Source organism: Oncorhynchus masou, chromosome 15 (genome assembly GCF_036934945.1).
Source record: "Oncorhynchus masou masou isolate Uvic2021 chromosome 15, UVic_Omas_1.1, whole genome shotgun sequence".
Taxonomy (NCBI): Eukaryota; Metazoa; Chordata; class Actinopteri; order Salmoniformes; family Salmonidae; genus Oncorhynchus; species Oncorhynchus masou.
In genome coordinates this window covers 4,383,038-4,394,092 of record NC_088226.1, presented here as the reverse complement: position 1 = coordinate 4,394,092, position 11,055 = coordinate 4,383,038, and the positions used below count along the sequence as shown (strand labels likewise).

General features: G+C 41.9%; 1 protein-coding gene across 1 annotated transcript; it reads right to left on the bottom strand.

Moving 5' to 3' along the window:
- Positions 1-695: 695 nt before the first annotated feature.
- LOC135555383 (zinc phosphodiesterase ELAC protein 2-like) lies at positions 696-9,059 on the bottom strand. Its single transcript, XM_064987756.1, has 23 exons — positions 8,552-9,059; positions 8,378-8,428; positions 8,222-8,292; positions 7,173-7,237; positions 6,947-7,073; positions 6,629-6,775; positions 6,041-6,096; positions 5,902-5,960; positions 5,743-5,815; positions 5,515-5,627; positions 5,294-5,392; positions 5,025-5,163; positions 4,805-4,890; positions 4,454-4,575; positions 4,098-4,194; positions 3,837-3,975; positions 3,703-3,741; positions 3,484-3,593; positions 3,279-3,378; positions 3,034-3,154; positions 2,303-2,381; positions 1,552-1,696; positions 696-1,218 (listed from the first exon to the last, which is right to left on the bottom strand). Exons 1-23 carry the CDS (start codon positions 8,893-8,895, stop codon positions 973-975), a joined length of 2,628 nt encoding a protein of 875 aa, XP_064843828.1. The 5' UTR covers positions 8,896-9,059; the 3' UTR covers positions 696-972.
- Between the last annotated feature and the right edge of the window lie 1,996 nt (positions 9,060-11,055).

The following is an 11,055-nucleotide window of genomic DNA, read 5'->3' as shown; positions in this document are numbered from 1 at the left end:
TTCCAAACATGATGTTTCCATATATTTGATGTGTTTGACACCATTCCATTCCAGCCATTACAATGACCCCGTCCTCCTATAGCTCCTTCCACCAGCCTCCTCTGATAGGGATCCATTTAGAGTGAACTGTCAGCTGCAAACTCCACCTGTCAGTAAAGTTGCAGTAGCCACATTAATTGGTATATAAGGTGTCCTAACTTTATTCTGATTACTGCAATAAATATGACATCAAAACAGAGTTGTCACAGAGAGAGCATGCTGCTGGCACAGTGCTTTAGGGGGTCTTGTCTCACTGAAAGGTCAGGGCTGTTTTTGACATATAGCACAGTCTAATTTTTCATGTTTCTGGGCTAGAACAATAGCACATTTTGTATTTCATATAAAGGAAAAAAACAGTTCATCTGGTTCGTGAAGCTTTATATCATATTCATACCATCACACAACACTCCTAGACCATCATCTATGATGAAATGCAACCTCAACCTTCGCCAATAACTTAAGCAACGAGTGACCATGGTGCTGTATGACTTATCTATGACTATCAGTCCAATGTAATACTACTCATCCATGTGTGACAACTTCACTAAATTCATTTGTTCGGATGCAACTTTTAAGGGTGTAGTTTAATAGGACATAAACGTTGTATGAGTTGTTCACAATATGTTGCTAGAAAACAACAGGCCAATACCATGGAGCATGATTGACATTGCTTTACTTTTTAAATGCAACATCAAAGACTATGTTAATTACATGTTTCATATACACAGCAATGGTAATGACAGGAAAAACAGAAATTCTTTATTCACAAGGGATGAAGGCAGCCAGTCCAGCCAAATAAACATCTCTTACTTTACAGAGCATCACTCATGCAAGTTTCTCATAAAAATACAATTAAATAAAGCAAACTCAGTAAAATAACAGTCATTTGATTTCCACTAATCTCTGCTGTAACCCAAAGCTATGGTCAGGGTCTTAGTTTGTTTTGAGTCTCTTACTTCCCACGTCCTGTGTTGTTTCCTCTGGCTCTCGTTTGGCACCTTTGCCCGCCTCGCCTTCATTGGGTGTCCTCTGCTCTTCGTTGCTTTCAGCAATGGCTTCTTTCATCTGTTTAAGCTCCCTCCTCCCTCTCCTCTCCTCCATCTCTCCGATCTCCTCGGCAAACAGGGCTTTGAGGGGCGGGATGAGTCTGGGGAGGATTCTAAAGTCTCCAAACCGAATCTGAGGAGAGACAGGGAAGAGAGATCACTCAGAGGAGGTCTTTCAACATACCCAGCCTCCTCGGAGGCAGCTGGAGATCTATCTCTGATGGGAGTCTAACACATTCTGAATGTTACCTTAAAATGGTACCTCTAGATTTAAACTGAAGTTGTCCAAGAGTATTCTACCTGGACTAGGGGCATTGTCTGCTCATACCGTAGTGAATCATGGTCCTAATTCATTCTGGGGCTACACATATCCAATGGAAAAGCACATTTCAGATGTGCAGAACCCACATAAACATTTTAATGTTGCTATGCATAACAAGTGGACTAAAGTACACCATTCACTTACCCTCATGTGGTCAAAAGATATTCCCACTCTGTCGTTGAAGTCCTCACTGAAGAGGGGGATCTTGGCATAGCGCTGGCTGAAGTGGTTCAGCATGATGAACTCAGCATTCATCTTCATGCCAATACCGATGGCCTGGGAGGTGGTACTGTCATTTTGGGAGGCAAGCAGAGAAGCATGATGCTACTATTCTAACAGTAATTACCAGACTTAACCCCATGGTAAGCTATACAGACTTTGTTCAGTTCAACTCAATGACTTTCAAGTTGTTTTCAATGCGAGATGGAGCTCTTTAACCAAAGTCACTGAAATTCCATCTAGAAGGCAGAAGTGCCTTCATTACCTCCAATACAGAGTTCCAGAAATCAATGTCAATCTCAGAAGAATGCAGCCAGTTACAATGCCCTCTAAAAATGACTGGCTTCTCAAAAGCTCCTTGAGTTTCTTTGTCAGCTGAAAAATGGCACTAGTCTATTTCTGTTTACCTCCTTCAATGCATGTCATATTTTCACACTTAGGGCTGGATTTAATCAGTATCACAGAAGTATCATGGAAGATATGCATTATGGCTCGATTGAAATAAAAAGGCAATGTCTCCTCGTTTGCAGAGACTGCATGTGTCGACTCAATCAGAAATGTTTTTACGCAGATCTTCCGCGATATTGATTGAATCCAGCCCAAGAAAGATAGTTTTCTAATAGAATAATGAAGGACACCTCTGAAGAGAAGCACCATACTAGATCCATCTACTAACCTATGTCTCTTCTCCATAGCCTCGTCCTCCAATCCATCTTCCAATGTGGCTTCATGAATAAGTAAAGTTGCATTCTTTCCTTTGAAAACACAATGACAAACATGAATCACAAGACTGCTGCATGGCACAGCACTTCCAGCCTCTCTTCCTCTCCCAGAGGAAATCAATCACACAGCTCTGTGTAATAAACCATCAGCCAGCCCTGCTTGTCTGGCACACACAGGCCTCTATAATGAACAGGCATGGGATATAGTCAGGCTCTCTCTGGGAGTCTTCAGCTGGATCACATCCAGTCGAACAATTTAAAAAGAGACAATGAAGTGGGATCCCACAGGAACTACGTGGGAGACCTTGTGATTCATAGCGAACATCGGAGCCGATCGATAGCAATAAGCAATATCTGGTAAATGATGCCAGACAGCATAGAGCATGGATGACAGGTTCAGATCAGACTGGCTACTGTAGATGTCTAGTCTATTAACAGTGATCTGTATGTATATCACACCACCAGCAACTGTGTAGAAGTTACAAGATACACTCTGGGTCCAAAATTCGAGAATGGCTTTGTGGAACGCACGTAACGGCAAATGAAATGGCATTGGTGAGTATTTACCATTTCATACAGAAGTCACAAGTGTGGTTCATAGAGAGTGTGTAAATCTTTTCACATCACACAAATTCTGGGAGCTGTACAAACATCACAATTGGGGTCGAGAACTGTTGGTACTGACCCATATGTGCGAGGGCATCGCAGGGCATTGTGTCCCCAGAGAAGACCAGCTGCCAGCCAGACTGATGAGTGATGCTGCAGGCAAAGGCATTCTTACAGTGACGCACCGGACAAGTCTGGAACTATGAGAAAAACAGAAAATATGTATTTAAGCTTTGATGATAGCCTCAATAAACAGTCGTTGAACCTAACAAGTGTTATGAGTCTTATTGAACCACGAAGCAGCCTGTTCAAGTCTCCACATACCTTTGCTAAATCAGATTTCTTCAGCAGCGCTTGGATGAATGCCTTGGTTTTGAACTTGGACACCTCAGCCCCCTCACACATGACTTTGCTAGGGACAATGCTGAAACATAGTCAAGAATACATCAATATGAGAGACGATGGACATCATATCATCAGGTTTGAAAGCATCAATTGAACAGAGTAAGGCGTGTCTTTCCTGACATACTTGACATGGCTGAGGATCTCCTCACAGTGGTCATGGTACTGGTTGAGCCAGGTCATCATCTGGACAGGGGCTATCAGATAGATGGGGCTGAAGGCTTTCCCAAGTGTTGCCTGAACGGTGAAGAGAGAAGGACATACATTCATTAAAAAGTGTTCCATTTTTGCATGAATTAAACAGGACTCATCTTAAATTCTGAAAAAAGGGAAACTCTTTACTGACCAAGGCTCTCTCTCTTTGAAACAGCAAACTCAACAATCCCTGGAAAAGAAAGTAATATTCTTTAAAATGATTTGAAATTACTTTATGCTATAACTCCGTAATAAACAAATATTTATCGGAAAAATAATCCTTACTGTGTGATGGTCCGCGTGCATGTGAGAGATGAAGACAGTTGAGATCTTTGCCAGTGTCTCATCCACACTGTCCCCGTAGTGTCGGCACAGCTGGCCAAAGGTGCCCTCTCCACAGTCCAGCAGCACTGACTGAGTGGCACTGAAGGAGATGTGACAGAGCATAAACACAGAGAGACAGACAGACATTTATACTGGCTACCTCACACAGACAAATCTTAAAGAATCTTTTATAGTAACTCGAGTCTAACTGAGGGCCATTACCTGATGTTGACCAAGTTACCACTAACATTCCTGATCTTCATAGGAAGAGCTGATCCAGTTCCTAAAAAGACCACCTCTGGGTATTTGTCTGCCCGCCCTGCAAGAAACACATTGTCATACGATACAACACAAAATGTTGCTATGCCACTGAAATTTCAGATGTAAAACTAGGATATTCTATCAGACAGACAAAAGGACTACAGGAAACTAAACTCTGTTACCTTCTTAAATGCCCAGAGTGAAATGTTTGCAACTCCATTCATGAAGAGTAAAGAGAAATTGATGGAGTTTTGGACTGAGCAATGTAACATCTCCCCTTGGGCATCTAGCCTGACCTGTATCAGAGCAGGGCTCACCAGACAGCACTGCAGCATCAGTCGCACGGAACCGCTTGCACTCCTCTACTTCTTGGAGGAAGTTAGGGGCCTCTGCAGCCTCTTTCACAAACTCTTCAGTGTCACAAGAGGGGATGGCATCTCTGATGAATAAGAAACAGTAGAGCACACACACCACTCATCACATAGTGCTGAGAGGGGCAGCGACACTCTCATTTGACTTTGACAGTGTTGGCATCTATAAGATCATAGAATAAATAGTAAGTCACACTTGAAAGTAGTGTTTCACCTGAAAAGGTTTTCTTTGACAAAGCAGCCCTTCGTAAGTGGAGACTAATGTCTGGTCAATTGTGGCCTGAAGGACATACTCACCTTTGCCATTCAATCTTGGGTCTGAGCTGGAACTTCAGAAGACACTCGGCTCTGACATTGGGGACATGCAGGGCAGCCTGGGTCTCCTTGAGAAGGTCAACAACAGAAGTTTCTACAAAATACAACGCAAGCTACAAAAGGTTTCCAAATGAACACGCTTATCTCTGTAACAGCAGGTTACAATGGTGAATAATGAAAGTTGTAGCACTTCACAACTTACCTTTGTTGTATAGTGCTGGAGCTCTGGAAATATCTCTGGATGAATCAGATTGAGCTGAGTTTGAATCTTGTGGCTCCTGACGTTGTGAACAGTGCAAACTTGCTCATTCAGGATCAGGTGCTCCGTGGTGGATGGAAACCTAAAATACAAAAACACACAAAAACATTAAACATGTAGAAAGACCAACAGAAAACAGAGAGACAAGTGAAGTGCAGAATATGGAATATGTAAACAGTCAAACTGAGTATTACATATGGCTGATTTTGTACCTTTCCATCCATTGCTTGTATTCATCTGTTTTCAGCACAGACTCGGGGCTCATGTGGACTACTAAGGCAGCAGGGTCCTCTGTTCCTCCACGTTGGTATCTGCAGATGAGACAAATAACTCAGAACTTAACTACAATCTCTTAAAGAAGGCCTAAGGAGTAATGACGCAGGATGCAGAAGCAGCCTTTAACACATTTGGCCAACTTCGCTCAGGCCATTACCTGCTCAGCTGCTGATCGATGCAGATTGGTTGAACAAACTCCTCAGAGGGACACTCCACAACAATGAAGGCTGGTCCTGGATCAGTGGGAGTGCACACCTCCTCAGGATGGATCTGTAGGACAACCATCAGGATCACATCAGATAACAAGACCAAATGTATCTAACATTTACAATAGCTAATCCAAAATTCCAGAGCCCTGACAATCAACCAAATATAATTGAAGTACCTCTCTTCCTTCATAGGTAACACTTTTCCCATCCTTCAGAGCTGCAATGAGAGGACCAATAGCTGCAGTGCCTCTGTGGAGAAAGTGCATCAAAAAGTCATTACCGGCTCAAGTTTGTTGAGCAGGAAAAACTGAATTTGTATTGAAAAATCAACTTACACTGGTAACCCAAGGTTTTTTGCTTGAGCAACCAAGAAGTTCCCCTTCTTAGGATGAAGCTGCAAGTCAAAGAGAAAATTTGACATAAATTGCATCAAAATGCAATAATTCAGTATGTCACTGAGATTGTGTTTCTTACCTTACAAATGAATGCCACAACTAAAGACGGATCCCTTGTTGCTCTTGTTTTTCCACCTGAGATGAAAATGCAATGTGAGAAATTGTGTCCTTTGGAGCTCAAAATTGAACTAGAGCACTGATGCCCCTGATAGCGCTGCATGCTCCTTTAGTCATCCTTCCCAATCTCTTCCCGTTGACTTGACTATTAGAAGTCTGGATACATTTAGTATTGAATTTTGCATTTGAATTGGAGTGCTGCCTGGGTTAACACTTGCATTTGATTGGCTCTGAGTATAAATGATATTTTCCTTCAGGACAGGCATTTCCTTGCATTACTTTTTTGTTTTTCCTTGTTTTGTTCGTCAATATCTCTTTTCCTACTGTGTCGTACAAAGTTTTAGCAGCCTGTTTTGTATCTTATGCTAGCTAGCTAGCTTTTTGCAAGTCAGAAACATTTTCAGAAACACAACCTGTTTGGAGCTCCATCCTTGCAAAATAGTTGACTGGTTTGTTAAACGTCCCTAGTTTCCATGTAACGTCCCCAGGGTTTGTGATAGTCAGAGCATGCGCAGCCTGGGCTTCCGAGCCTACAAGCTCTTAGTCTTACCTGGGCTGGTTGCTCTCTCCTTCCTGCTATCTGTGCTGGTGTCCTCAGAGTCTTCTGGCCTCCACAGCTCCCTCCTCTGGGGACTACTGGAGGGGCTGCTCCTCCCTGAGTTAGGGGAGCACTTTGACCTATCCTCTCTGAGCTGGGCTGGTATAATTGGGGTTAAGAGAGTGTCAACTACCAACTCTTCAGGATGAGAACACAAATACTCACTATTTTACCCGTCATAAACTTAATATGCTTAAAGATAAAGAGTGTGAGTAACAGTAAATTACTCAATGCTAAAAAAAAATTACAAAGGTGATTTTTAGTACTCACCAAATATTGGTATTTGACTAACTGTCATCGTGTCATCTGTGTATTGTTTCTCGGTGTAAGGTCGAACAGCTAGCTTGATTTCTTCCAGTGGTCCAGAAAATACTCTGATGGCATTCACATATTTCTCCTAGATCAAGAGGAGGAAATGACATATTAGACTCAGGATACCACAAAAACAGTTGACTCATTACAAACTATCTTTTATACTGCTACAATGTCCACTCACCAGTTGTGGTGGTCCAGAGAGAACAACATCAGGGACACCAGTGTCTTTCAGTGTCAATATCATCCCTAAACCAGAGAGTACACAATTTATCACACCTAAGGACATATGTGGAGACATATGCTAAGCATGCAATAACCTTTGGCCTATGTCTATCTACAGTCATGTGAAAAAGTACCTCCTGGAAAGTGGTATTTTTTTTGTACATATTTGGACAGATGGCTATGTAATCTTCTAATTTAACAAATGACACCGAAAGATTATACTTCGCAATCATAATGTTTTTTGTTGTCAGAAATGCAATTCCATAGTGCAGGAAACATAAGTACACTCCTAGCTTCAATATCTGGTGCTGCCCCCTTTGGCTGAAATAACTTGATATAGCCGTTTCTTGCAACTGTCTATGTCTCTTACATCCACTGGGAGGAATTTTTGCATACTCTTCTTTACAGTACTGCTTCAATTGTGTCATGTATGGGGGCTTGTTTTGCATGTATAGCCCCCTTCAAGTCCCCCCACTGTTTTTTGACACATTTGAGATTTGGGGTTTGACTCTGCCATTCCATACCCTCAATTTCTTATTTTTTAGCCATTCTGTTGTAGTTTTGCATCATTGTCCTGTTTCAAGATCCATGTTCAGATTAGTTTCAGCTTTTTGACAGATGGCCTCACATTCTCCTCAATAATTCTCTGGTATAATATTGAATTCATGGTTGACTCAATAATGGCAAACTGGCCAGGCCCTGAGGTAGCAAAGCAGCCCCAAACTATAATGCCACCACCTCCATGCTTGACAGTTGGTATGAGGTTCTTCTGTTTAAAGGCAGTGTTTCGTTTTATCAATGAATGTGGTTGGAATTTAGCTCAAATATATGTGCACACATATGTAAAAACAACAAAAAGACCACTTTCCATGGGGTGTACTTACTTTTTCACAACAGTACACAGAGACATAGGCTAATCATGCAATAAGCTTTGATCTGTCTATTATGTCTATTATGCACTGCTTTTTCCAGGTTCATGTCATGTGGCTAGAATAACAAGCAACTTACCTGATAGACCACCAACATTCTCCCAGCTCATTCTAGTGAGGAAAATATTGTCCAAGCGAGCAGCTTTTAACCTGACAAGAGGAACATTGAGATTTATTGAGCCGAGACTGAATTATAGATTTTAGTTGAACATTGACTGGATGCAAATCAACTTACTTGTGCTCTTGCATCAGCCTCTGTGTTCCCTCACCACAGTTGAAGAGGTACCTTGCAGAGAGGAAAAAGGGTAAACAAATATGCTGCAGCCAACTGCCTTTCTGATACCCACTACACAAATATATTTGGCAATGTTAGAAATTGTCAGACACTCATGTTCTCCGGTTAAGTTACCTATTGAACTCAGAGAAGACATAAAGTGATGCGCCATTATCTCGGCTCCCTGCCCCGACGACCTGCGCGTAGACAGTGGCTGGTCCATGCACATCCACTCCACGTTTCCTCTGTTCTCTAGACTTCACATGTCGCAATGTTTCTTTGGGTGCTCTGGGTTTCTTTGATGCCCGATGTTGGTTGTCTGTTGTGTTCGTAGACATTGTCCGCAGAAACTGGAAAATAGTCCGGGGAAAACGATGTTCACTGCATGCGAAGCTTTGTTGGCGACTTGATGATGTGTGTCTTACGAATAGCCATGCAATATATTTACAGGGTAGAGACACTTTAGTCATACTAAACATTCGGTTTAATTGAAGTCAGTTCTGCTCGTCGTACAATATAGCAAACCTATCGATAATCATTGCATAATCTTTAAGAAAATAAAATTTTACTTATCAGCACACATATCATTGAAATATAAACATCCAGTCAGGACTTCAGCAGTTGAGGCATGTGATTTGACGCTCAACTGTGTTTCTTCCGGCGTAGAATGATGACGTCTTCATCACCCTCTCTCATTGGTGTGTTTACTTTGTCATTTTTAACCTTTAACTAGACATGTCAGTTAAGAACAAATCAGTATTTACAATGACGGCCTACCAAAAGGCCTTCTGCGGGTACGGAGGCTGGGATTAAACATTAAAAAATATATAAATATAGGACAAAACAACAACATAGCAAGCAGCAACGCATGACAATACAGCATGGTAGCAGCACAAAACATGGTACAACCATTATTGGGCACAGACAGCACAAATGGCAAGAAGGTAGAGACAACAATACATCACACGAAGCAGCCTAAACTGTCAGCAAGAGTGTCCTTGATTGAGTCTTTGAATTAAGAGATTGGGATAAAACTGTTCAGTTTGAATGTTTATTGCAGCTCTTTCCAGTCGTTAGCTGCAGCAAACTGAAAAGAGAGTGACCCAGGGATGAGTGTGCTTTGGGGATCTTTAACAGAATGTTACTGGCAGAACGGGTGTTGTATGTGGAGGATGCTCTCTTTCTCTTTCTCTCTGAGGACCTGAGCCCTAGGACCATGCCTCAGGACTACCTGGCCTGATGAATCCTTGCTGTCCCCAGTCCACCTGGTCGTGTTGCTGCTGCTCCAGTTTCAACTGTTCTGCCTGCAGCTATGGAACCCTGACCTGTTCACCGGATGTGCTACCTTGTCCCAGAAATGCTGTTTTAAACTCTCTAGAGACAGCAGGTGTGGTAGAGATACTCTGAATGATTGGCTATGAAAAGCCAACTGACATTTACTCCTGAGCTGCTGAACTGTTGCACCCTCTACAACCACTGTGATTATTATTATTATCTGACCCTGCTGGTCATCTATGAACATTTTAACATTTTGGACATGTACTGTTATAATCTCCACCCGGCACAGCCAGAAGAGGACTGGCCACCCCTCATGATTCCTCTCTCGGTTTCTTCTTAGGTTCAGGCCTTTCTAGGGAGTTTTTCCTAGCCACCGTGCTTCTACACCTGCATTGCTTGCTGTTTGGGGTTTTAGACTGGGTTTCTGTACAGCACTTCGTGACATCAGCTGATGTAAGAAGGGCTTTATAAATACATTTGATTGATTGAAATCAGATGGCCGAATGGTAAAGAACATCTAGCTGCTCGAGAGCACCCTTACCTGCCAATCTATAAATGATGTCTCAATAATCTAGCATGGGTAGGATGGTCATCTGAATCAGGGTTAGTTTGGCAGCTGGGGTGAAAGAGGAGCGATTACGATAGAGGAAACCAAGTCTAGATTTAACTTTAGCCTGCAGCTTTGATATGTGCTGAGAGAAGGACAGTGTACCATCTAGTCATACTCCCAAGTACAAGCTCTAAACTCTTGAGGTAGTAATCACACCTGTGGGGAGAGGGACATTCTTCTTACCAAACCACATGACCTTTGTTTTGGAGGTGTTCAGAACAAGGTTAAGGGTAGAGAACGTTTGTTGGACACTAAGAAAGCTTTGTTGTAGAAAATGTAACACAACATCCAGGGAGGGGCCAGCTGAGTATTAATAAATGTGGGAGGTCTCACTGTTCTTTTTCATTGATTTGCAATATAGTAATAAAACAACCAATCAATAAACCGGAATCATATCTGAAAACGTTCCCTTCAGTAATATAACAGAGCTTATCAATAGCATCATATGTAGCAGGTCAGGTAGACTGATAATTTGTATGGCAAATTCATGATGTTAAAAATAAACATTTAGATTTGGATAGTCATATATTTATATTAATATATGTTATGAATTTCAAATACAATATCCAAATGTAAATGTTTATTAATATCATGAATTTGGCATTGTATTTATAGGGCTACAGACTCTTCACACTGGCTTGCTAAAAGAGAGGGACACCATTGTGGGCCATTTGTCATATTTGACCATCTATCCTGCTAGCTTGTACCCGTTGATCCCTGAAATAAGTTATTAATGAGATATTGTCATGGC